General features: G+C 44.1%; 2 protein-coding genes and 1 long non-coding RNA gene across 7 annotated transcripts; 2 read left to right on the forward strand and 1 right to left on the reverse strand.

Moving 5' to 3' along the window:
- The first annotated feature begins 233 nt into the window (after nucleotides 1-233).
- Nucleotides 234-12,743, forward strand: LOC146245984 (calpain-1 catalytic subunit-like). 4 transcript variants are annotated; one of them, XR_014734571.1, is made up of 23 exons: nucleotides 1,282-2,161; nucleotides 2,368-2,645; nucleotides 2,747-2,816; nucleotides 3,140-3,258; nucleotides 4,917-5,050; nucleotides 5,364-5,532; nucleotides 5,874-5,957; nucleotides 6,603-6,688; nucleotides 6,842-6,916; nucleotides 7,050-7,210; nucleotides 7,520-7,680; nucleotides 7,868-7,879; nucleotides 8,843-9,054; nucleotides 9,225-9,264; nucleotides 9,411-9,476; nucleotides 9,552-9,609; nucleotides 9,728-9,792; nucleotides 10,186-10,254; nucleotides 10,367-10,445; nucleotides 10,882-10,998; nucleotides 11,594-11,652; nucleotides 12,134-12,252; nucleotides 12,440-12,743. XR_014734571.1 is itself a non-coding variant. In XM_084684023.1 (22 exons), exons 2-22 carry the CDS (start codon nucleotides 2,382-2,384, stop codon nucleotides 12,158-12,160), a joined length of 2,127 nt encoding a protein of 708 aa, XP_084540149.1. In that variant the 5' UTR covers nucleotides 1,281-2,161; nucleotides 2,368-2,381; the 3' UTR covers nucleotides 12,161-12,743. The 4 variants fall into 4 exon arrangements, 2 of the variants coding, with proteins under 2 accessions (XP_084540149.1, XP_084540150.1); XM_084684023.1 differs by having other exon boundaries at nucleotides 1,281-2,161; nucleotides 12,134-12,743; XM_084684024.1 differs by lacking the exon at nucleotides 1,282-2,161 and having other exon boundaries at nucleotides 2,299-2,645; nucleotides 12,134-12,743.
- On the reverse strand, nucleotides 12,388-25,904 carry bbs1 (Bardet-Biedl syndrome 1). Of its 2 annotated transcripts, none has more exons than XM_084684026.1 (17): nucleotides 25,696-25,904; nucleotides 23,882-23,955; nucleotides 23,321-23,355; nucleotides 22,867-23,139; nucleotides 22,081-22,127; nucleotides 21,923-21,961; nucleotides 21,770-21,842; nucleotides 21,558-21,689; nucleotides 21,219-21,325; nucleotides 15,781-15,901; nucleotides 15,497-15,655; nucleotides 14,831-14,900; nucleotides 14,530-14,688; nucleotides 14,129-14,262; nucleotides 13,834-13,968; nucleotides 13,534-13,620; nucleotides 12,388-13,103 (listed from the first exon to the last, which is right to left on the reverse strand). In XM_084684026.1, the coding sequence occupies exons 1-17, from the start codon at nucleotides 25,722-25,724 to the stop codon at nucleotides 13,017-13,019; spliced, it is 1,761 nt and encodes a 586-aa protein (XP_084540152.1). In that variant the 5' UTR covers nucleotides 25,725-25,904; the 3' UTR covers nucleotides 12,388-13,016. The 2 variants fall into 2 exon arrangements, with proteins under 2 accessions (XP_084540152.1, XP_084540153.1); XM_084684027.1 differs by lacking the exon at nucleotides 25,696-25,904 and adding an exon at nucleotides 24,116-25,648.
- LOC146245986 (uncharacterized) lies at nucleotides 18,392-20,477 on the forward strand. The gene is made up of 4 exons (XR_014734579.1): nucleotides 18,392-18,712; nucleotides 18,832-18,913; nucleotides 19,443-19,523; nucleotides 19,619-20,477. It is a non-coding gene; the product is annotated as an uncharacterized LOC146245986 (long non-coding RNA).
- Nucleotides 25,905-26,370: the final 466 nt, after the last annotated feature.

Genomic DNA, 26,370 nt, shown 5'->3' on the forward strand with positions numbered 1-26,370 from the left:
ATGAAGCTAGGCTGGAAGAGGTGAAAGCTCAACAGGAAGAGGTGAAAGCTCAACAGGAAGAGGTGAAAGCTCGACCAGAAAAGATGAATGCTCAACAGGAAAAGATAAATGCTCAACAGGAAAAGATGAAACCGGGACAAGCCGGTAAAGATCAAAGCTCAACTTGAAAAGGCTAAAGCTGAGCAGGAAGAGGCTAAAGCTGAGCAGAAAAAGGCTAAAGCTAGACAGAAGGTGACTCCAAACACCAAATACCGCAGAGTAACATGCTGAAGGAGGACAGTTACCTAGCCTGACGTTGTCATACTCATAATTCTAGTCAGAATTTGAGTCTGAAAACTCTCCGTTGGGCTGTGACTATGGGGCGTGTTTCAACCGAACTCGTAAAACAAATGCCTCTTCGCTCAATTGAATAGACCTACAACCAATCAGAGCAACGTAATATGTTGTTTTTTGAAAACGAATTCAACCCAAGGGCTCATTTGTGACGTTGTTGATTACGTTACTGTTGATCATCTGTCCATCATCGTAAAAGCCCGCCCTGGCAATTTCATTGGTCCGTCCAGATCCTGGTTTTGTATAGTTGTTCCCAATACGAGACTCTCCAGACCCAACTTCCCGGCCACATTGTTTTGTGGGCGGGGCGAAGTTGGGGCTGGCAGCCAGGCTAACAGTTACCTGGACAGCTGGAATGGACAGGGGGCGCTTGGAGGTGAACAACATACAGAATCAACTCCATTGCGAACAAATCCAAAGTAGGTCTCAACCAGAACAACTGTGATATAGAACTCTTAATCAAATTTCTTTTTTTTACTCCTCTCTTCATCTCTCCCACTTCTGTGTAGTATCACATGACTGGTTTCTTTTGCTTTTTCTGTTCACAAACCTAACCCCAATCTCAGGTGCCAACTCAAAGACAAATGCCATATGTTTTGGGGTATATGTTTGGGGTATCACATGTATTCTTGCAGTGCGGTATTATTAGTTGTAAGAATTTACTTTAAGGTAAATAGGTCATTTTGCTGTTTAAAGTTGTTGTATGTGACTGTTGTTTATAAATGTTTTCCGACTTCCATAGCTGACTTAAGTTGTTACACATACCAATGGTACTAAATAATCCCACTTTTCGCTTGAAGACAAGTTTTCTCTCTGGATAAAGATTAATGTTCTTTTAAACTACACTCTATCTTTTCAAATTATTCCATATCTATAACACAAAATAGTTTTAATATGGGTTACTTTATTTTTTATGTATTCATTTTGACATGCACATGATGTCCTCCAACGGTTTCTTTATTTTTTCTCGTATGACTTTTTCTGAACGTTTTTCCTTGTGTTCATTAAGGGTTTAGTTGGTTGAGTGGCAGTTCTATGGGCGTATGCCCTCAGCTGCTTGTAAAAAGGGTTATACAAAAACATTTTGATGTATTCGCTCTTTTCACGCAAGCATGTTACAGAGGGCTTCACATACACCCATAGAACTGCCCCTCAACCACATGTCGGCCAGGCCAATTTGATTTTTCGAGATGTCGGTAATTTGACATTCAATTTGTCTAATTAAATGTCCGAATGTGAGAAGCAAAGTGTCAATAGGAACAGCCAAACAATTTAAATCATGACAACTGGGCCAGAAATAATAAACTGGTGCCACTAGATGGAAGTATTGTCTGACAGATGCCAAATTTGCGTACAGTGTGAACTATCTGGAGATTGGGTTGGCGACTTTACTGTGGGTGTAAATTGAACTATTACAGTTTCCAGTACAAACTTGTGCACTAAAATAAAACAATTACAAAGTGGAAACAGATAGGCCTACCCCAAACACACATTCTTATGTTTTGTACCTACATCTTTTGTTAAAATATTTATTTGGGCTATAGCCTATATATCCTACAGTACATTAACCTCATAGCCTAACGGCAGCACACCAGTTCCCAGTTTATTAGAAAGTAGATAGTCATAGCCCTATAGTAAATGTTTCTCGGAGTAAGCATTTGAGTCGCTTGGCAGCGACTCTACGATGACCAACGCAAATTAAAATGTGCGCAGGCATGTAATTCTCAGTGGGACGGGGTTAGTATCGCTCTGAAAACCGCGTTCTGAATGGCGAGACAGGGGCGGCTGCAGGCTGCGGTCACTGCTGGACAATAAACAAGTGTAAAAGGTAGGCATATTATGTTTGTCACGTCACGCAATCTGAGTTGAAATTAATGAGAAACTAAAGACTCTTTAGAGACGCAAAATATTGAGTGAAGAACTGGGCTATTGGGCTATTGTTTATGGTGGCACTTGGCAGAAAGGGACAATGATGTGAACAAGAAAATGAAAGCTGTTGGTTTTTAATGCAATCTCTTTCTGTATCTTAACTAGATTAGCAATCCTCTATGGAGCAGGTGATCGAGCGAGTGTTTGCCTCTGGGGTAGCAGCTCGTCTGCGTAGCCAGTGGGACCGCAGCGAGGGCCTGGGTCAAAACGACAAAGCCCTCCGGTTCCTCAGCCAGGACTTTGAGTCTCTCCGAGCCCAGTGTCTGAAGTCTGGCTGTCTGTTTGAAGACGAGGCATTTCCTCCTCAACAGTCCTCGCTAGGCTTTAAGGAGCTGGGACCACGATCCTCAAAAACACAAGGGGTCCGCTGGATGAGACCTACGGTGAGACATTTCGACAAGCTCCTGTACTACCTCACCTCACTGGGGGCGCTAAGCTCTCCTAGCCCTTGCCTTACTCCGTACATCTCTGTGGCCCCCCCCAGGAGTTTTGTTCTGATCCTCACTTCATTGTAGACGGCGCCACTCGCACAGATGTTTGTCAGGGATCTCTAGGTGAGTCACTACGTGTGTCTCCTAACTGTGTTTGATTGTGTGTGTACATGTGTACATGATGTGTGTGTGTGTGTGTGTGGTTGCGTGCGATCGTTTGCGTGTCTTCTGACTAACAGTCCTGTGGGCTGTAAAAGAGACAAGAAGACATGCTGACATTGATTGTTACAAATATTTAGTTGCCTTGTGTACCTTGTGTACCACAGACATAGTCCTTGTGTCTCCTGAAAGGTGCCATGTAGAAATGTTATTATTTGTATTATTAAATGTTATGGAAAGAGGATTTTTTCTATCTTCATCATTTTGTCTTAACATCATTGGCACAGGTGACTGTTGGCTACTGGCTGCCATAGCCAGTCTCACCTTAAATGAGACCCTGCTGCACAGGGTGGTTCCCCATGGTCAGAGCTTCCACCAGCAGTATGCAGGGATCTTTCACTTCCAGGTACTAAAGCACCGTCCCTCTCTCAACAGTATGATGTCACTGAGCAGTGAGGCTGCATTCCTTACTTTTACATCCTGTAAAAAGTCAGCCACATGTTTACTCAAATGCATGCATCTGCGCAACAACTGTTGTGACATATCAGCTCTTTAGTTAATGAATGAGACCCATTTTGAGATTTGGGTCAAATCACTTAATTTCAATTGAATAAAACCCTACCCCTAAATGTCAAGAATACCAGTGTACCCCAACCCACACCCCTCCTCCTGTTCTGCCTTGCCCTGCCTCTCTGGGCTGTGAGCATGCAGTGGACAGCTATATATACAGGCAGTATTTATAGATGGACATGAAGACTGTTTTTTTAGAATAGCCATGCTAAGGGCAGGGCAAGCAGCACCCTGCTGCCAGATTCCAGCCCAGTCCAGCAGCCTCTATTGGACCCTGCTTACTTAGTCAGACAGGAGTGTGTGACGCTTCTCTAGCACAGATCAGACTTTTCACACAGCAGCGTACAGTAATTAGCCCCATAACTTCTAAGTGATTTCTTGGGGAGAATAATCACGCCTGCTCAGGAGAAAAACCAAATAGCTTTGGGCTAATGTTGATGCTAGTCCAGTATTGTGTGCTAATGAACAGTCGCTTAGCGTTAGGACCACAGCTGTGCCCTGGTTTTTCTCTAGTGTATTCTCCCTGGTTTACCTGCCCCTAGTGTGTTCTATCTGTCTCCCTGGGTGTGTGTGTTATTTGTGTATTTCCGTCCTTGTTTTGTCTCTCTCCCCTCTCTCTACTTCCAATCACTCAGCTGTTGTCTATGGCGATCACCCTGGCCACCCTGGTGGAAGTATGGTGTCAAAACAACCTATATAAAACTAGTGAAGCTTGTATCACTGCATTTGGATGGACAGACAGGGAGTCTGCAGAATCCTCTGGGAAAGCTGCAGTTGTCTCAAGTTGCCAAGTAGCCTGTCTTGTTGCTGTCTGGCAACCTGACTCAGCAGACACTGCAGTGTGCATACACTGCAACAGACCACTTCACTTTTCCAGACTAGGCATCCACCCCGTTATCTTACAATGTAGGGGAGCTTTTCAGTCTATATAATGAGATATTTATGTATATAACTCCCCCCCCCCCCCCCAAAAGAAAAATAAGGTATACCTTAACAAGGAAACAATCCATTAGCCAGTTAACATGCCAGCAGCTCCATTTTGTGTGTGTCAGATACTGTTTTAATTTAGCTGTTTTCTCTTGTCTGCCCTGGGAATCTAACCTGACTCAACAGATGGTTTGGTACACACACTTGCAAATCGTCCTTCAAAACTGTTTGGATAAGGGCAGGCATCTTTAAAGAATACTTGGCCTGTAGATCCTCACAGGACGCTGACCAATCAATAACTCTGGTCATAGATAGGTCATAGACAAACAAATAACTTGGACCTTGGCAAGATGAATTCTCGAGTGGTTGTGATCTTGTGAATCCAACTGTCTCTTAAGGTTAACAAAAAGCCCTAAACCCCAGAATTGTGTCCATGGAATAAAATGATACACCCTAGTCTACCTTTTTCTTTGCTATCAAATGTTGTCATTGTTTGGGGCATTTTGGAGGCCACTGTCTGCGATGTTGTGTGTCTCTGATTGTGCTGTGTCCCTCCCTTTTGTATAGATCTGGCAATATGGGGAGTGGGTTGACGTGGTGATTGATGACAGGCTGCCAGTGAGGGATGGAAAGCTGCTGTTCCTACATTCAGCAGAGGGGGCAGAGTTCTGGAGTGCCCTGCTGGAGAAGGCCTATGCCAAGTAAGATACATTATTATTCTGGACAGAGCATACAACAAACACAATAACTCTCTGTGTGTTTGCAGTGGTATTATATTAGAACACTGTATTTTACAAAAATGTTTACAGAAGTGGTCGATAAGCATATTCCCAAAAAGGTGCCTAAAGGCAGTATACATCGCATTATCCACCACTACCCCTCTGTGTGTAATCAAGTTTAATCCTGCACCATCGAATTGATAACTTTTCTGTGGCATGGTAGCGGTAGAAGCAATGCAGACGGACAATGATTCCTGCACCATACTGTATGTGTATTGATATGCGTATGTCTTAGGCTCAATGGCTGCTACGAGGCCCTGTCAGGTGGCGGCACGTCCGAGGGCTTTGAGGACTTCACCGGAGGCGTGACAGAGATGTTTGAACTGAAGAAACCTCCACCAGAGCTGCACAGCATCATCTGTCGAGCGGTGGAGAGAGGCTCCCTGCTGGGCTGCTCCATTGACGTGAGATACAAAACATGCATTCACGCACACTTACTTTTGACCTCAAGCCACAAGCATTAAGGGGCCAGTGCACAGTCTAAACTATCTTGGATACTGTACACGCTCAGTTTGGGGAGATGTCAGGAGGTTAGGGGTTGATGCTATTTCATTTTGTTGACTTTAACATATGTTTTTAGGTTGCAGCCGCTATATCTTCTTTATGGTGTCTTACTCAACCCTAGTTACCACGCAAATGTCTTTAACACGCACACACTCATCAGTACACTAACACCACCTCACACACTTAGACAACAGACACCTTATCAGAACATATTATATTCTGTCTCTCCTTTTCTGCTCAGATATCTGGCTTCTTTGAAATGGAGGCCATGACCTTCAAGAAGCTGGTCAAAGGCCATGCTTATTCTGTGACCGGGGTGGACGAGGTGAGCAGACATAGACATGACTGCATCCTAACATGTACCCTACAGCATTCTAACATGTACCCTACAGCATTCTAACATGTACCCTACAGCATTCTAACATGTACCCTTCAGCATTCTAACATGTACCCTACAGCATTCTAACATGTACCCTTCAGCATCCTAACATGTACCCTACAGCATTCTAACATGTACCCTACAGCATTCTAACATGTACCCTTCAGCATCCTAACATGTACCCTTCAGCATCCTAACATGTACCCTACAGCATTCTAACATGTACCCTTCAGCATTCTAACATGTGCCCTACAGTATTCTAACATGTACCCTACAGCATCCTAACATGTACCCTACAGCATTCTAACATGTGCACTACAGTATTCTAACATGTACCCTACAGCAACTTAATATGTACCCTACAGCAACCTAACTTGTACCCTACAGCAACTTAATATGTACCCTACAGCATCCTAACTTGTACCCTACAGCAACCTAACATGTACCCTACAGCAACCTAACATGTACGCTACAGCATTCTAACATGTAGCCTGCACTCTAACTGCACCCTATCATCCTTACATGTATCCTACAGAGTTTTAACATTTACTATACATGTAAGCTGACAACCGGTGACTGTCCGTCGGCCAGGTAGAGTATCGGGGCAGTCCTGTCAAACTGCTACGCATCCGGAACCCCTGGGGGGAAGTGGAGTGGACCGGACCCTGGAGTGACAAGTGAGAGATGAGGACGTTTAGGATCTGGGGCAGGGAGGGTGTTGAAGACTGTGTTTTAATGTTTGTCCTTTTTTGATGTTACTTTTCTTTTTTTTTAAGAAAATAATTTGTGACTTTTTTGACTTTGTGTCTTTTCTGGATGGTTTCGTTTAGCTCGAAGGAGTGGTCAGGAGTGGAGCCCTCGGTCAGAAAGAGACTGTATAACCGCAGTGAGGATGGAGAGTTCTGGTGAGCCGAGCCGCCTGTTGCTTTTCCGTCACATTGTCATTTGACTGTGTTCAGTGGTGACGATGAAGAGCTGCAGAACTCGTAACACACACAACCACACATCTAAACAGGTACATCTCAACCCCTCCAACAGGATGTCATTCAGTGACTTCCTGCGCGAGTTCAGTCGTCTGGAGATCTGCAACCTGACGGCGGACGCGCTGCAGGCCAGCCAGGTGAAGAAGTGGAGCGCAGCCCTCTACCCTGGGGAGTGGAGGAGAGGGAGCACAGCAGGGGGCTGCAGAAACTACCCAGGTACAGGCCCTTCACTGAGAGAGCGAAAGAGAGAGAGAGACGTGGAGGGAGCTCTACTGTGCTCCTGCACTGTTGGTTTGGAAGTCTGGATATAGGCACGTTTGTGCCTATGAAGCTGTACAATTAAGAAAGAAAAGAGAATAATAGAGAGTAAAAATAAAAAAGAATATAAAGGCTATACATTTTTCAAAACCTATGTCACATTTTGTTTAACCATACCTGTAGACACATGCAGGAAGGTGTACTAGACTTGAAAGTCATGCTACAGCTATATAAGAGGATGCCTATATTTAAATTCATTTTCCACAGCTACATTTTGGCTCAACCCCCAGTTCAAAGTGGCTCTACAGGAACCGGATACAGAAGGCCAATCAGGTTGCAGCTTCCTGGTTGCATTGATGCAGAGGGATCGTCGCAGGCAAAGGCGGGAAGGAAAGGACATGGAGACCATTGGATTTGCTGTGTATGAGGTATGGGTCCTAAAGAGAGGGTTCGAATTTTGTCAAATTCAAATTGCTCATTTGCCCAAACAATAATGTGATTCAAATCCCTACATTCACATCACAACATAGATCCATCATACAATTTGTAAAAAGTTGTATCCTTGAAAATATTCTAATTTCATACCTCCTCTCGTGTTTTCTCTCTGTTCTCTAGGTTCCACAGGAGGTATGAAAGGTTCTGGGACGAAGCTATCATTATTGCTCTATCGGGGATTTGTTGTTATTCTGTTTTCTTCTCTCTTTATGAATCTTGCTCCTCCTCCTGTCTAAATGAATTATTGGTCTCTCCACCATTCCTCTCCTTTCGTCTTCCCTCTCGTTCTGGTCTCATATTGGTTTATTTTCCCCATTCTCTCGTCCTCTCTTGTCGTTGACCCCCTCCTCTCCTCCTGTCTCCTCTCCTCCTGTCTCCTCTCCCCGTCTCCTCTCCCCCTGTCTCCTCTCCTCCTGTCTCCTCTCCCCCTGTCTCCTCTCCCCCTGTCTCCTCTCCTCCTGTCTCCTCTCCCCGTCTCCTCTCCTCCCGTCTCCTCTCCTCCCGTCTCCTCTGCCCGTCTCCTCTCCCCCTGTCTCCTCTCCTCCTGTCTCCTCTCCTCCTGTCTCCTCTCCCCCTGTCTCCACTCCCCCTGTCTACTCTCCCCCTGTCTCCTCTCCCCCTGTTTCCTCTCCTCCTGTCTCCTCTCCTCCTGTCTCCTCTCCCCTCGTCTCCTCTCCTCCCGTCTCCTCTCCTCCCGTCTCCTCTCCCCCGTCTCCTCTCCCCCGTCTCCTCTCCTCCTGTCTCCTCTCCCCCTGTCTCCTCTCCCCCTGTCTCCTCTCCTCCTGTCTCCTCTCCCCTTGTCTCCTCTTCCCCTGTCTCCTCTCCCTCTGTCTCCTCTCCCCGTCTCCTCTCCTCCTGTCTCCTCTCCTCCTGTCTCCTCTCCCCCTGTCTCCTCTCCCCCTGTCTCCTCTCCTCCTGTCTCCTCTCCCCCTGTCTCCTCTCCTCCTGTCTCCTCTCCTCCTGTTTCCTCTCCTCCTGTCTCTCTCCTCCTGTCTCCTCTACCCGTCTCCTCTCCTCCTGTCTCCTCTCCTCCTGTCTCCTCTCCTCCTGTCTCCTCTCCTGTTGTTTCCTTCTCTCTTCTCCCCTCCTGACCAGTGTGCAGGTAGGGTTGGGGTGCACCTGAAACGAGACTTCTTCCTGACTCATGAATCCAGGGCTCGCTCGGAGCTGTTCATCAACCTGCGCGAGGTCAGCTCTCGCTTCTGTCTGCCCGCCGGAGAGTACATCATCGTTCCCTCCACCTTCGAGCCCCAGAAAGATGGAGACTTTGTGCTGCGGGTCTTCTCAGAGAGACCGGCGGACTCCCAGTGAGTAAGAGAAGTGGTTGTGTAGGTGTAGGCGACTGAGTGGGTGTTGTGTGTGGTAGGTGTAGGGTAGGGTGTAATAAGTATGGTAGGGTGTAGTAAGTTGATGGGTGTTCTCAAGCGAGTCAAATTAGGTGAAGATGTTTAAGGATGTCTTCCATGTGTTTTGACAGGGAATTGGATGACGAAATAGAAGCTGATCTGCCAGAAGAGGTAAGAAATAAGTAATGGCATACTTCTGGATACCATCAAGTTCTGCAAACGTTTAAGTGCTGCATAGAACTAGAACATTATACAAAGGTAGATTAGTCTAAGCAGCAAACTTTAAACCAACCGTATCTTGTGTGCCTGGGCTGCAGGTAGAACTGGACGAGAGCCAGATTGATGCTGGTTTCAAGGATCTCTTCAGGAAGCTGGCTGGACCAGTGAGTGACACAGTGATGGAACTGATTCATACTCATGGGATTTTGAGTCTTTTCTGACGATCTTTTGTGTCATAGGAGATGGAAATCACTGTGTCCAAGCTCGGGACGATCCTCAATCGGATTATCAGCAAGCGTAAGTCTACAGACTCTAGAAAATCTAGTCCATGTGTCTATCTCTCTGACTAATTCATTAAGCAATACAAAATTGATTTGGGTCTCTTTCTGTAACTTTTCACACCTCCCTGTAACAGATAAAGACCTAAAGACGGACGGCTTTGCAAAGGAGGCGTGTCGCTGCATGATTTCTCTAATGGATGTATCCTTTATTGGGGCCATACAGGCGTGTCCATTCTTCCACGTCCGCATTCTCACCTTCCTGTAGTTATTTAGATGTTTATTATGCCTTTGCTCTTTATTTATCATGGGGAGGACAGGAAATGTGGGAAGAGAGGGAGAGGGGATGACATGAAGTAAAGGGCCCGGGCCGGATTCGAACCCAGGCTGCCTTAGCGAGGCCTCAGCCTACATGGTGCATGCATTAGTCCAGGCCCTTTATTGCATGTCAACCCCTCTCTCTTTCTACCCAACATGCCCTACCTGTGTGTGTGTGTGTGTGTGTGTGTGTGTGCATGTGTGCCTGCCTGCTTGTACTTGTCTGCTATCTACTTTCCTTCTCATCTGCTGTCTCTGTCCTTGACAGTCCTGCCAGACCACAGGCAGTGGAACGCTGGGATTGACAGAGTTCCATGTCTTGTGGGAGAAAATCAAACGCTACCTGGTGAGTCCGACATGGCCTCTGAAAAGACTTCTCTAGACCCTCTTCACCCTTCCGTTTGTAGAACTCCACATTGCCTTTCTTCCTGCAACCTCCCTCCCCTCACACCCTCCAGATCGTGTTTAGGAAGTTTGACCTGGACAAATCAGGCACTATGAGCTCCTATGAAATGCGAATGGCGCTGGAAGCTGCTGGTAATGTGTTGCATTGACTAATATATTTTTCTCTTAACGTTTCTCTCGTAAGACATGGCTCAAAGTCTACTATCACAACATGCATTAAGTTTAGACTTTATCAATTGTTATTAAAAAAAACTAGGTATTGGGGAAAGAGGTCTCTCCAAAGGAAAGGTGATAATTACATTGTGATAACAACCTTTGGCTCCCCGTTTGCCCTAGACACACAACCTAGAAAGCAGCCCTTTCCTGTGTACTTCATGATAGTAGCACAGCTAAACTATAATACAATGTGTAATGGCACAGCAGTTCCAAACACATATACTGTACTACATTGTATACTACTACTACTACAACACTACTACTACTGAACAACAACCTTCTAAAATGTGAATTAATAAGACCCCACTACCTCAAGTTTGATTGAAAACATGAATTCTCTGTTCCACGCCAGGCTTCAAGCTTACCAACCACCTGTTCCAGCTGATTATCCTGCGCTACGCCAAGGATGACATGAGTGTAGACTTTGACAACTTTGTCACCTGTCTGATTCGTTTGGAGACCATGTTCAGTTGAGTTTCTTTGAGTTTCTTTTTCCTCTTTCAACACAGCCGAAGCTACTAGGGCTAGAAGAAGACATGGCCACATTGGTTCTGGTGACAGATGCCAAAGCCCAGGTTCCCAAACATGGATTAAGCCTGGTTATAAAATTAGAGAAAAATTCAGTGAAGAAATCCATTGAAAACGTTTTTAGGCCCGGATTAGGCTTAGTTCATGTCTGGGAAACAGGGTCTATAAGTGCACAGCCAATTGTCAAGTGCAACCACAGCTTTCGTATTTAGTTTTTCCCCCCCAAAACTGGACACTGCTTCTAGTGATATGTGTCACTACTGTGAGTTGTTCGCATTTGGTTTAAATTTACTGTCAGATTGTCTAACTTTACTGTTATTAATAGACATGGTGTCTACATTGTGACGAAATCGTTTTAGTTGTATCTGAAAGCAGGAAATGTAAAAAATGTACAAAACAGAGTTTGGGTCATTATTGATTGTTAATACCATTCTAAAGCAACAACTGGTTGCGCTCGCCCTTAGCTCTACCTCAAATACTGACATTTGAAATTAAATGTATGAGCATGCTGGTAATTTCGTTTTCTCAAATTACAGAAACTTTTAAAGAAATGGACACTGATGCAGATGGTGTGGTGTCCTTCAGTTTTGTCCAGGTATGTCACCAATTTTGAACTTGTGTGCAAATTATATAGAACAGTAAAACAGTAAGGAGGACTGACAAGAGATGCATGAAAACAGAACAAGTCCCAAAGGTGTGATTACAATGACTCTTGGCAGATTACAATCCTTAACCTTTAGAGGAGTGAGTTCTAAATATTACCGACGCTGCCACCAGAGCGAGTTATTTTTTCAAATCGAAAGCTAGCTAGCTTTAGTTAGCTTCCGTTACCTAGCAACCTAGCATAATACTCGTAGCAATGCTACTACCTGCTAGTGTTACTTGTTAGCCTCCTAATTTTAGCCATACTATAGCGTTTGTCATATAGTTTTTGTCTATCGGAAAATAGTCGGTTGGAATGTTCAGAATCACATGTGTGACGGTACTCTGTGGGGCCCGCTTTCGAACGGTCACATATAGCTTACGTGACGCTACTAATTAACGGGTTAAAGTCAAGTTTCCTTCCCCATCTCCAGTGGATCTCCCTCACCATGTTTGCCTAGAAGGATTGAATGTCCCTGAAACAATCCTCCGTGCTCTGCCGGCTCCTCGGTCCCTGCATGTGACTCGTGTCTCCTCTTCACCACGCCAATAGGTTGTACTGTATATCACCGCCATGGGTTCAGTAGCTGGGACTTTGGTATATGTAATGAATTGTTGCATGATGCTGTGAAAAATAAAAGTGCCTGATGCTGATTTTGTGGATACAAAAAAATACTAGTAGAATGGATACTCAGTGAAAATATTTAATTGGTTTTAACGATTTAATTTACTCCCAACAGAGCCACGCACATGTAAAGCCAAGGGAAAGCCTAAGAAAACATGTTGTGCCAACTTGACTGTTAACTGTCAAGATTTTTTTTAAATACATGTAGGTTTTTGTTACATAAAAAATCTATATCCTTCTATACCTGAATGCCTTTTTGTTTACTTTTGTTTTCCAAGATAATTGTTTTGTTAATGGCAATTTATCTAGCAATGATGATGCCATTAAGAATTTTTGGAAATTAGCATCCCTTGAATGACTTTCTCTATGTACAATAGGCTTTCTGGAGCAATAAACAAATTCCACTTTACATAAATAAACATCCAAAGATTCTGTTCTTTCAAAATAAACAGCCCTAATTTTGACATCTGCAGACACCTATACACGGTTCGCAGTTCGACCCGAGCGCGGCGTTCCTACAACCAAAACACTCTTTGGCCTTCTATCTAGGTACACAGTCCTACACTAGATGGCTTTCTTGGCTCTGCCGCCAGCAGAAGCACGTCTACGTCCCAGACCGTTTCTGCCACGGGGGGCTGCTGTCCGCACAGTGGAGTACATGGTGAAGCCTCGCAGGGACCTGCAGGTTTCCCTCAGTTCAGAGCCAGTCCCTCGCTGACGGGCATGTTGATATGGGCGGTCAACAACGGTGCACTCTTCCCCTCTCGCAGAACAAACACCTGCAGTTACACAATGTGTATCAAAAGCAAACCTTCATTGACTGACAGTCATGTGGTTTCCCGTCAGCTTTCAAGTTGGCAGCGGGAACAGCAAACAAGGTCAATCTTTATCTCAACAAGGAGCAAAGTTTTATTTGAATAGAAACATCAGGTCTGCCATAACGGTAACTGAGGGGGGTTCCAGAAAGTTTGATCAATTAATTCAAAGGTAACGTATCTACAGTATTTGCACATCCCTTTGGAAATATCTGCAAAAACATTGTGAAATGTGTATGTACAGTAACTAAAACTGACAACACATTTCCCCCAAAAATGTGTTCATGTTTAAATAGTCTCTTAGAAATAGTCTGAAATATTGCAAGACCAATTATGTTGTGATTCAAAGAACAGCTAGCCTTCTAGAACATTCCCAATGTTAAAGAGTACATACTTTAATGATGTCAGAGATTCCTTTGTCGCTCATGCACTCTACGAATGTGTCAATGGGGTAGTTGAGGCCTGGAACCAGGAGTGGGATCTGAGCAAAAGTTTGGATATTATTAAAACAGTATTATTATTATTTTAAACAAAACCAATGTAGTGCTTTGCTGGATCATTGGCGACGGGAACTGAAATTGGTCTCATCCAGAGATACATATCACTGGAGAGTGCAGAGTGAGCCACAGTGATTATATACAAGATAAAAGCTTCAAATATGTAACGGTCGGTAATAAAATGAACACGAGGCAACCTTAAAGAAGGCTGTCCTCATGCTGTAGAGGCTCTCGTCGTACAGGAAGCTGATGGCCAGGTTCATGACAGGGCGACATGCTGCTGTATTTTGGATGTTTAGGGTCAGCTTAAAGGACGGACCCAGACCCTGAACCTACGCCAGAACAGGAAGAGATAAGGGGAGATAAATAAAATTGAAAAAGTCCGAAAGAGGAATGTAGAGGTGAAATAGACGCTTTGAGCTTGTCGTGCAAAATCACGTACAAACAAAGTAAGCCACCCTTATGCCTGCCAAACACATTTTGTGGACTCACCACAGCGTTCATCTTCAGTGGCTCCGACAGGCTGGCGGACATGGGGGTGAGGCTGGACTCCAGGGCTTTGACGTAGGCCCTAGCTGCAGCCAGACGTAGGCGGCTCAAGTCCATCTGGAAGGCCCTGTGCATGGCTGCACACAAACAAACATTACTGCGATCTGGTCACTGCGATTATTTCGGCGCACTTTTCTTTTTTGGGGTACACTAGATCTTGTATAGTCTAGTCATTACCTAGAGTGACAACATTAAAATTCAACTGGTTCTGTTTTGTTTTTTGCTCAAACGTATTCAGCAAATTCAATTCCAGAGTCCAAACACGGACAGAAAAGGCAGGAAAAGAAGCAGAAAGGTTCCTATGACCCCGTCTAGCACAGGGTCAGGGGTTAAGACTCACGTACCCACAGCGTTCTCCCGTTCCCTCATGGTTTGGTCCACATACAGCTTGGTCTTCTTAGGGACGTTGAGGCGGATGCTTTGTGCAAGAGGGGGACCCGGGGCGCTGTCCCGGTCGTCAAATACAGCAGTCCTCTTCAGAATCTTGACTATCAGACCCCCGCCTACAGGACAACCAGGGCAGAGAGGGGGGTGATACTAAACCAGATTGATAGTAATTCATATGAGTGAAATGGAATTCAGTTTTTCCTTTTCAAATGTCAAATATGTAATTGGTCCCTGCATCGAAAGAAATGGTTCACTCACCTTTTGTGGTCATGATCAGAGTACCATCTTCTCGGCCATACCTTCCAAAGCAAATGCTGGTCACCACATCCTAGAAAATGGTGTTCAAAGAATTTATAGCTCATTTTTTTGCCAGTTTGGTGCAGTTTAAAAATCTGCAAGATCTTTCCTTGAGTGAGTAGGTTGTGCTATGTTCACATTAGCTGCTTCATAATTCATATTCAACATTAGAACAGTGTTCTTAGGCTCCCTTGCAGGTAACATTGTAGGCTGGTGAAAGCAAATACCAAATCTATATTGATACATCATCCCCATAAATCCGGTTCCCCGAAACCATGGATACTCAAATGGCCACCACAACCGTAGGTCTATCAATGCACCAACAATGTTTTCCTGCACACTGCTTTGATCCCTACAACAGCGCAGCATTAATCTGTATTAGAAATAGAAATACTGCAACTAATGCTAGCCAAGAGATATTTTGGAATATCTGGAAGTAACGACTTTATCCGAGTGCAAAAACCAAAGAAAATACTTAACTATCCAAAACCTCAGAAGTACCCTAATACAATCAGCACACACTTCAAACTTATAAATAAAAGAAATACTTATTGTGTGCTTTAAAAAAAATCTAAAGTACAGTTCAACAGTTCAATTCAAGCTGGACTGTACAACATATTTTCATACTGGGGCTTTGATGGTGCTCAGGAGGTTCTTGTCTCTGTATAGGTGGACCTCACAGTTGGCCAGGCCCACTAGGACGGCCTGGAAGCCTCTAGCGGGCAGTTCCATCACACCCATGGTGGTGACAGGGGCAGGCAGGCTGGCCGTCCACAGTTTTTTCCCCTGAGAGCAAAAAAGGGGACATTACAGGTCAGGTTAGAATACACATGTATTGGCAGAGCGGTGAACAGACTGATTTTTTATTTATTTTTTTAACCAGGTTATGACCAAAATATGGAGTGATATACCTTCTGGGTGAAGCCTTGTAGAGTCTCCTCAGCACAGCCGACAACAACGTTCTTCCCTATCCTCACCAGACCAACTGGGTGAGAGGAAAGCTCAATGCAGTACTTGGGTTTGGGAGATTCCCTGCAGAACACAACAATGACCTTACTCAAAAGGAGTGAAATGAAATAAACCCCTTTTTGTTTGTTCGAAAGCCATGTGGGTCTGAACATCAAATGGGTGCAAAAAAAAAAAGAAGGAAAATTGAAAAACCGGGTAATGCTATTTGGAGTCAACCTGTAAATGTATATACATAATAAAACTATTTGAAAATGCTATAAATTACCATCAAGTTATCCTAACCCTTACCAGAGGCCTGTTCTACGAATCAAGATCAACATGCTCTGGATTACTTTGTTACCCGGCTACGCGAAGCCTAACAATCGCAGTCACGATAAGCGGTACTACGACGGCAGTTATCAACTAACTCAACCCAGATCTTTCCAATCTAGAGACGTGCGTGTTCACATAAAGGGGTGGTGTTTGCATCGTATGTCCAATAGCAAACAGGGACAAAACAAGAGCCGCATATTTCACGCAGGAGGAGCACACAATGATCTTACAAACTTTGTCTACTCCTCCAACATGAAATATTGTAATACAAGCATATCAGGAATACGGACATAATACAGGAAAAAATCAACAAGCTGCCAAGCTGGCAGAAAATAGCAGACGCTGTAAATGCGTAAGCTACATGACTTATTGATATCTTGTGCCCCAGGCACAAGATGTGACCATAATTACACATGTGCATTCCACAACGTTAACTTTTGTTGCTCAGGCATATGTATGTTTCATATGCCCAGACATATGTATGTTTTATGTAATCTATGTGACCATGTTCATTCAACAATTATTTATGAATATTGTAAAAGAGTCCATACTTTGGTGATGTCAGAGATTCCTTTGTTGCTCAAGCACTCTACGAATGTGTCAATGGGGTAGTTGAGGCCTGGAACCAGGAGTGGGATCTGAGCAAAAGTGAGTGAAATGTTCTCTGCAGTGACAGGATATACAGTGGTGTTGCTGCCACCACCCAGTGTCGTCCCACTGTGCCATACAGGGGTAACAGTGAAACTAATAGTGTGGCTGTGACTGAAGTGTCTGTAATGACTTACTAATGGTGGTGGTCTCAACATAAGACACAAGTCCTTAAGGTGCTCATTTCAAATTGGACTCAATTGATTAAATTGCTATGGTGTTACAGTTTTTCACAATTGTTAACACACAAAAAGCAAAACTTTGGCACAATTTTCACAACTTTAACGTCATGTATCAATTGCGCGACCCAATTCACTAATTTACACTCCCTTCTCCGCATTAGACTCTGACTTTACTTAATTACACACTGATGTCAATTACACATCACCCTGTTGTCAAAACACTACACACAATGTTCAGTTGTTGCACACAATTCTCAAGTAAAGTGTCAAAGCATCAACCTACAACACACAGCTATTCAAATCTCTAAACACACAGGTCTGGTGAGCAATTTGCAATCAGGACTGCAGCATAAAAAGGTCCTTGAGCCTCTGTTTTGTTGGGTGAACAATGGAGAACTTAGAACATATCAACAACCAGAGAAGAAGGAGGAGGAGGAGGAGGAGGAGGAGGAGGAGGAGGAGGAGGAGGAGGAGGAGGAGGAGGAGGAGGAGGAGGAGGAGGAGGAGGAGGAGGAGGAGGAGGAGGAGGAGGAGGAGGAGGAGGAGGAGGAGGAGGAGGAGGAGGAGGAGGAGGAGGAGGAGGAGGAGGAGGAGGAGGAGGAGGAGGAGGAGGAGGAGGAGGAGGAGGAGGAGGAGGAGGAGGAGGAGGAGGAGGAGGAGGAGGAGGAGGAGGAGGAGGAGGAGGAGGAGGAGGAGGAGGAGGAGGAGGAGGAGGAGGAGGAGGAGGAGGAGGAGGAGGAGGAGGAGGAGGAGGAGGAGGAGGAGGAGGAGGAGGAGGAGGAGGAGGAGGAGGAGGAGGAGGAGGAGGAGGAGGAGGAGGAGGAGGAGGAGGAGGAGGAGGAGGAGGAGGAGGAGGAGGAGGAGGAGGAGGAGGAGGAGGAGGAGGAGGAGGAGGAGGAGGAGGAGGAGGAGGAGGAGGAGGAGGAGGAGGAGGAGGAGGAGGAGGAGGAGGAGGAGGAGGAGGAGGAGGAGGAGGAGGAGGAGGAGGAGGAGGAGGAGGAGGAGGAGGAGGAGGAGGAGGAGGAGGAGGAGGAGGAGGAGGAGGAGGAGGAGGAGGAGGAGGAGGAGGAGGAGGAGGAGGAGGAGGAGGAGGAGGAGGAGGAGGAGGAGGAGGAGGAGGAGGAGGAGGAGGAGGAGGAGGAGGAGGAGGAGGAGGAGGAGGAGGAGGAGGAGGAGGAGGAGGAGGAGGAGGAGGAGGAGGAGGAGGAGGAGGAGGAGGAGGAGGAGGAGGAGGAGGAGGAGGAGGAGGAGGAGGAGGAGGAGGAGGAGGAGGAGGAGGAGGAGGAGGAGGAGGAGGAGGAGGAGGAGGAGGAGGAGGAGGAGGAGGAGGAGGAGGAGGAGGAGGAGGAGGAGGAGGAGGAGGAGGAGGAGGAGGAGGAGGAGGAGGAGGAGGAGGAGGAGGAGGAGGAGGAGAAAGAACAAGGAGAACGGTGATCTCTAATGAGATTCGGGCCACCATGGTTGACCATGTGCTCAACCATGGTTTGAGCATGAGGGAGGCTGGCCAGAGGGTCCAACCAAATCTCAGCCGCTTCACAGTTGCTGCCATCATTAGAAACTTTTAGAATGGAGAACAGGTATGAATTATATTTGCCTTGTGTACTGAAATATTGCAAATCAATAGAATAGTGTGCTCACTGTATTTGTATTTTGCAGGACTGAAAGAGAACCACGACGTGGAGGAAGAACATGCACTTTCACAGCCGAACAGGACACTGACATTGTGAAAATGGTTCGTGAAAACAACACTATCACACTCCGACAGATACAAACCAGGATCCTGGCTGACCATGCCACATTCAGAAACATTCAGACCATCAGCCTCTCTACACTGTACCGTGTTCTCCGCAGGAATGCCATGCGGATGACACAAGTGTACAGGGTCCTATTTGACCGAAACACAGACCACATCAAGGCGTTACGGCAAGAGTTTGTAAGTCCCATACATTGAGCACTGACACGTGCATGTATTGCACCTGTAATGTGTCTCACTGTAGCCCACTGTGTTGACCCATCTGTGTCCATACTATACAGTAACTTGCATTATCATGCTGTCTGTTCCAGCAGATCCAGGAGCATGACACAGCTAATGATCTATATTAATACATATTCATTGAGGTTAGATTCACAGGTTGAACCTGGTTAGATTCAACCTGTGTTCCATTTCGAGAATTGTGTTTTCAATGTTGCACTACTGTGTGCTGTGAATGCTTGGTAGTGTGCAGCAAATGCTTATTGTGTGTATTGTTATGAATGTTATGTGTGTGTCATTTGAAAATATGGCTGTGTGTACCAAATGAGAACACAAGTTACAATTTGTAAACAGGTGAGAGATTTGATGGCGAAGAGTCAGGTTTAGCATTTTGTGTGTGAGGTTTTCAGTTGTGTGTGTGTGCAGTTTTGAGAAAGACGTTATTGTTTTGAGAAACTTGTTAACAATTGTGAAACTGTAAACTCAGCAGGAATAGGAACTTCTTCCTCCCCCTGAGCCTAGGGCCTCCACTTCAAGGCCAACACAAAGACACGAGGTATAATCAATTGGGGTAAGCAATGAACCTTGAAACACAGTAGTCAAATGGACACCTTCAACTTTTCCAAGTGTGCCTTGCAAAGGGACAATGTTCTTTATTTGTTTCAGGTTGGAGCAGACAATGTGAGGGCCCTGTATAAAAGAACCCTGGAGCTCGATTATAAGAGGCTTTTAATTGAAAAAACAAGGCTGGAGATGGAGAAATTGGAATGAGAAGAGATGGTAGATGAATGACACTAAACTTAGTTACACTGACATTTTTCTGTGTTCCTAAGGAAGGGAGAACACATGAGGATGTATTTGTTAAACTTTTTTCTATGTTTTGGTCTTTTTATACTTTTTTGTTGTGCCTTTGAGTCTTTTGTGTGGGTTTTCACCATTCTCTCTTTCAATGTCCAATTTATCATTTTTGAAAAATGCTATAAAGTGAATGAAATATCAAAATTCAATGAAAGTAGTGAAATGATCATTTACTTAACTTGTAAAGAGCATGGTGAAGATACACATTGTTCTTTTTGGTTGATAGAAACCCACATTTCTGATATGGAAATGATTAGAAAATGGGTCAAAGCAACCCAAGGACAAAAGGGTTAAGGGGAAACATCCCAGTGAATAAGGATAACATATCAACATGAAACCTCCCCAGTTGATAACTAATAGTAGGCTAGGTCAAATATTGTTTTCATTACTAGTTTCCTGTAAATGTATGTTTAAATGAGCAAATGATGCATTAAGTTGTAAAATATTATATAATTTGCATACATTTCCATAACGGAAATCAGAACATTGAGTGAAAATCCTTGTTTCATTTTGTCAACATATTAGAGTCCAAAGTTTTTACAAAGGGCAATTTGGATATATTTTTATCACTCCATTAATCAGAATATGGTGGCAACAGCCATTAAAGAAAATTGCAAATTGCGCAGCAGACCGTGTTCTTGCTCAGGTTCTCCGCATCACCCACACTATTAAAGTACCCATATCGAAATAACGAAACGCTATGCATACAGTCTGTGGGACTGTGAGTGCACAGCTTCAATGTGTCGCATTGGCAACATACGGCTCAAGAAGCTGGCAAAGATACGTAATTCCCTATGCGAAGAATCTATATATTTCATAAAGATACTCATGAGGGAATGCGAAAGGGTTTTGTCAGTCTCTAAATGTTCTGGCTCTTCTGAGCTCACTTTCCGCGCACCAAGCTCCACAGGATCTTCTACGAACGGTGACATTATCGTCAAGAATGAGTTAGTGGGCGGGTCTTTAATACCGGTTGATCTCTGACCTCCAATTTAACCTGCTCCCAACCAGGTTAGGCGTTCAGCATGTGTTACCATGGCAATCTACCCCGGTAACAAGTGATCCACCGTCGTAGTACAGAAAACCCTGGGTTGAACCTGAAGTTACCTTGCTAACGCCAAATCTTGATTTCGTAGTGCAGGCCCCAAGTGTTCTATATCAGCTGAGCCATAGTCAACATTCTGCTTTTGTTACGTTTTTTGGTATAAGCATCTACAGATGTTCAACAGGGATATGGATGGTCTCAAAATAAAATGTAACCGAATCTCTGTATGTGCTTATCTGCTGGCAAATGTACACCAGAAGCCAAAGCCTTACACCTGTATCCAACTTATTATTCTCTTTTTTCAAGAAGAGCTCCTTTTCAGAGTACTGGGACTGGCCCTTTTTTTCTGTTAGGCGGTCTTACCGACGCAGGATATAGATGTTCCCATTGCGACAAGCAACTGTAATGCGAAACTCCACGTCAAACTGACCAGTGACGTCAATCAGTGTGGGGGCGCTGGGCAGGGACAGCTGAGAGAGGAGGGGATAAGAACGTTGACAGCATATCATGTCTGACATCTGTCTGAATGATAATATACTCATTTCAAACCATCAATGGAGAAAAATCGATGAGGGAAATCTCTGTTTATTAAAAGCTCGGGCCATAAATCTGGAAATTTCCGTGCAAACTAAAGTCATAAACAATATGGAAGGTGATAATGGGGAGACAAAAAAAATGATCGGATGGGTGAAGAGAGCAGACCTTGGAGAGGATAGTGAAGGCCTCTGGATCCAAGATGTAAATGTCGTTGCTCTCTGTGCCAATCACAAGGCAGCTGATGGCGTCCTCATCTGCCATGTTCTTCTTCAGTGTCGCAATGCAGGTGATAACAGTCTAAAAAGACACGCGTATAGGTTAGTGTGTTTGTGTATTCACAATTTTGAATAACGCAAGCTGATAGTGAACCAGGGCACCTGTCTTCGTATTGGCTGCTGTTTGTGAAGGTTGACAAAAACCTCCATATCCTGTGGGTCCAACATGAGGAACCTTTGCAAAGGAAAAGGATAACGTCGTCAGAAAAGTACGTAACATACACTTGAATGTTGGATACATGACAAACTACATACCTCAAGGATCTGACAGACAGTGGAATATCAGCCTTGTCTCTGAAAGGAAACACAAAAGCACAGCACAATGACCTCCATATCCTCTCACGCCCTGTGTACACATTAGACAGACTACAAAAAAACAAGATTCAACTACCGGGGGAACAACAAAACAGTACCTTATGCCCTCCAACATTTCCTTTAAGGTCATATGGTCAATCATGTCCTTCAATTAGAAAAGAGGAAACACACTTCAATATATTCTCTTCTTATACTAACAAACAAAACATCCTCTTCTACATTGACACAATACTGAACTGTAAATCTAATAATACTGATGGTTGACATTATTAGCAGTGTAACTGGCCTATCTTGACTATGCAATTCACTAGCAGAGAGGGAAAAAGGTTTGACACCGGACATGGATAGAAAAGGTACATGGGAGTGTTGGGAGGAGGTGTAGTGCCATTTTATTTACTTATTGAAACAAGCGCAGACGATTCAAAACATTGTTTTCATTTTTTTATTATTTAATGCGGAAATGAATCGTGTAGGGGTCTTTTAACCCTTGTGTTCTCCTCGGGTCATTCTGACCCATCAGTCATTGTGACCCACCGTCGTTTGCGACAACTTTACCGCATACAAAAACAAAGTGAAGCATTTTCTTTTAACCGTTGGGCTGTCTCAGACCCCCCACATTGCAAAGGTTAAAATAAAATTATTTTTATTTGCTTTTGTATTGGGTAAAATTGGGTAAACACAACGATGGTTCGTTATGAACCTTTTGGTCATGTGACCCGAAGGCAGCACAAGGGTTAAAAAGTGTTTCTTCAAACTAAATGGAACCCTCTTTGCTTGACACAGCTACAAATCCCCTGAGAGATTACTAGGATTTGGATTTCATTCATTTCCAAACGTGGATAAATTGAATTTGACAAGATAAAAAAACACAACAGTCCCCATACCTCTCTGGCTTGGTCCCAGACGTCCTGTTCCAAGGCATTCACTTCCAGTGAGGGGAGAGTAAACTTGAAGTAGGGTCGTAGGTTTTTGTATACGTAGATGAAGGGGCCAGAGGCCACAGCTATGGCTGGAGTACGCGGCTCATGCTGATCCATGAGAAAAGACACCAAGCCCACAGGCAGGTCAAGTAGCGTGTTCTCACTCATCAAACCTGTCCCTCGGTACACTTTCAGCTTCATGTTGCTTGAACCTGTGCCCAAGTCCCCCACCACCAACTACAGAGGAAATAGGATAGTTTTAACTCTATGACACCATACACTTGAAACAGACCTCCTGAATCTCCTCCACTTGAACATCCTTGGGCAAAGAAAACGACAACAAAAACACACAACACTCCAGCAGAAATAGATCCCCAATTGGGTTTGTCTTTCAGGAGAAAGGCAGAGTTGTAGTTACCTTATTTTCACCATCTCCATGCAGATCTGCCAGAGCTGATCAAAACAGATTCACAGAACAGGTCAATTTTGCAATTTTTCCAATAAAACATTAGATGCATTGAAAAACTGTGTCCTGTAGGCTACATATGGCAGATATTGTTGAAAATTCAAGAAAGAAAGTTGAAACGTGTACATACATGGTTTATCTCAAAGTACTGGTATCATTAGTTTTAAAATATTGTGTAGTTAGGCATGTTAAGACCGTTTTATTTTTGATGAGACACTAGTAAAAATGTGTGATGTATTATGTTTACAGTACAGACCAACATAGCAACAAAAAAGTTTAACATTGTGGAGGCTAACTTTCCAACTAGCTGCTGCAGTTATACCCTGTTGCCCTTGGCTAATCCTTTGATGTAGCAATCTCATGTATGTCATGATGTAGCCACAACAGTAAATATAATATGTAAAATGAAAACGTCCGTACATTTTGCAGTGATTTACTGTATATGGATTCATGACAGGAGTTTTAAGGAAAAGAGAGGACAAAGGGACCATCTCTTTCACTGGATTATCTTACCGATACATGAAGAAAAAGTATAGAGATTGGCCACCGGATCATAATGTGCATCTAACCATTTGCTGGTCTCAGCGCTGTAAAACAAAACAAAAACAAACATTGAAAACAAAGTTGTCTAAGGAAGAAGTTTTTACTTCGTTACTGTGGATACTAGTCATTATAGGTTACTAGTAGGGTGTCTGGATGTACGCTTGTAGGTATACAGCCAGTACAACCTAGGGCTGAGGCAGCAACCTCGTGGAACTCCTATTCCGAGTTGCAGGGTGGCTGAGGCGGCTGTTACTGATCCTCATCACGTGACCTGGCTGTATGGAAGTCCATTAAACAGGTGCAATAAGAGCTACCCAGGTCCGTGTCTCCCAATGTTGAGACCAGCTTGGTGGAAAGAATGTCCCAGAGCTCAAGTCTATGAATTGAATCCTGGCATGGGTATCCCTATTGTCAAGATGCTCCAGTGCGAAATGTAGGGCCTGGGAAATGACATAATCCACTGACCAATCTGCTCTATAAGGCAAACTGTGTTACTGTGTTGATGTGTGCCTTCACTAGCTTCTCCAGGCATTTCATGACAACCCAAAGGGGAGTAGTCACCCTGGGTTTTTCTGGGGTACTGGTATTATCATAGTCATCTTGAAGCATGAGGGAAGGCCTGTGTGAGCTGTGCGTGAGGTGTTGACAATGTCTGTGCACACAGGAGACAGCTGTGCTTTTGATGACTCGAGGTGGTGTTCCGTTGGACCAGGGGCCTTGCAAGCCTTCCCTTCTGGAAGGTGGAGCACCTCAGCCTCAGATGATTGGAGGACAGTGTGGTCAGGTTCCCTGGGACCCGTAGCTGCTGTTTCATTGTTGGGTGTGTCAAAACCTCGCAATGAATGTGTTGAGCCCAGGAGTGTTTTGTCAGCTCTGGCAATTCACACTGACCTCAATTTGTACTTATTAGTGGTCTGTAGGCCTTGCCATATTCTCTTGGTCTTCCTGCTGTACTGAGCTTTTCCGTTTGGTCCTGTCATTCTTTTAAGCCTCTAGGTACAGTCTCCGGTTTAGTTATTGCTTCCTGGAGTTAGCGAGGTGCAGCCGTCATCAATTTGCGGATATAAACAGCTATAACCATGACAGCGGCGGAAGCGAAATCAGTTCACGGCAGTGAATTCAAGTTGGATTATTTTAAATGGCAGACCATGGTAGACCTTTTAATTATTCCAAGTTTTGAAGTCCGAACGTCCTTATTCCACCTTCATTACTTTTTGACAGCGTTGCTTGTAGACGTAGCTCTATAAAGTTGGTACATTATTCGCTAAATAAATCTCACGAGTTCCAAGTGTTGAAGTCAGACTAATACAGTTGGTTTGTGGATGACTAGCCTACTAGTTTGCCTGCTAATAATATGCACTTCTTGTGTCACAACGCCCATATTTTATCTGACACTGACAGTTGAAGAACGATGTACTGTAGACTACACAACCTAATTTTCCCACCCAATGCGGGGACATCAAGCCCCAATCGCTGCTAACGAGCCAATCAAATTATTTGACTTGACATCGTACAATACTCCTACTGCAGGTAAACACGTCACTACAGTGCACCTGGGTTAGACTTTATCGATTATCTTTCGCTCACACAAGCAGCAACATTAGAGATGCTGAAGGAAGTCACTATAGTTAGTTGAAAGATTAAATATTGCCAACAACCGTTGTTAGGTGTAATGTTTTTGGTTAACAAGCTAACATACTGTACATTTCACTAGATAGGCCTACAGTACAGTATTAGTACATAATTTAGCTATAGCATCGCTGTCGCAAGATAATGTGACTTACTTTTCTCGCATCTCCGGGGCAGACGACATGCTCCGTGAGATACTCTGTAATCAATGAGCAACAATATATTCTCAATTACTGTAAAATTATAGCAAGCTAACTATAGTCGCCAGTCATAAACGGTGTTGCTGGTTAGATAGCATAGACAGCCTAGCTTCTTATAGTGTTAATTCCTTGATTAGCTTTCCCGTATCCATGGCAGCGAAGGATTTGCGTCGATGATAGTGTTCCCCTCAAATACGTCTTTCTCTAAACAGTTCCGCAATCCATGCTAGGCCTTTTATATATATCTAGCACAGAAACTTGCACAAGAAATGAAAAACCATGCGTGCCCATGAGAACGTTAATGCGTTTTCTTTAGCTTTTGGCTTAAAACCTAAAATGGAAAATTTGGTGTTTATAAGACTGCAATGAATTACATTAAATACTACTCATGATTTCCTTGTTGTGATAGATGCTACATGGATATAACTGCATTTCAATTTAAAGTTTTGTGTATTTCAAGTTAACTGAACACATAATTATTAAGATAAAACAATGTATAGTTCGAGAGAAATATGAGTTTCTCTCTGAATTGGTCATTGATCTTCCTTTATTTGAACTGCAGTTAAACAGTGACAACACATGTCAGCCCCTCCTCCTAGTCTTTTTCTACTCTATAAATGTGCTTTATTT

Source organism: Hypomesus nipponensis, chromosome 20 (genome assembly GCF_054491055.1).
Source record: "Hypomesus nipponensis isolate SF chromosome 20, ASM5449105v1, whole genome shotgun sequence".
Lineage (NCBI taxonomy): Eukaryota > Metazoa > Chordata > Actinopteri > Osmeriformes > Osmeridae > Hypomesus > Hypomesus nipponensis.

What these genes read in the sequence shown, in the direction of transcription:
- bbs1 (XM_084684027.1), bottom strand. Translation starts at nt 24,174, where the DNA reads ATGAGGATCAGTAACAGCCGCCTCAGCCACCCTGCAACTCGGAATAGG. An exon ending in TACTTTTTCTTCATGTATCG is followed by an intron (nt 23,356 to 23,881) that starts GTAAGATAATCC and finishes TGTTTTGATCAG; the next exon opens with CTCTGGCAGATCTGCATGGA. An exon ending in TCTGGGACCAAGCCAGAGAG is followed by an intron (nt 22,128 to 22,866) that starts GTATGGGGACTG and finishes TTCTAATTGAAG; the next exon opens with GACATGATTGACCATATGAC.
- LOC146245984 (XM_084684023.1), top strand. Translation starts at nt 2,382, where the DNA reads ATGGAGCAGGTGATCGAGCGAGTGTTTGCCTCTGGGGTAGCAGCTCGT. An exon ending in CTGTGACCGGGGTGGACGAG is followed by an intron (nt 5,958 to 6,602) that starts GTGAGCAGACAT and finishes TCCGTCGGCCAG; the next exon opens with GTAGAGTATCGGGGCAGTCC. An exon ending in GAGAGACCGGCGGACTCCCA is followed by an intron (nt 9,055 to 9,224) that starts GTGAGTAAGAGA and finishes GTGTTTTGACAG; the next exon opens with GGAATTGGATGACGAAATAG.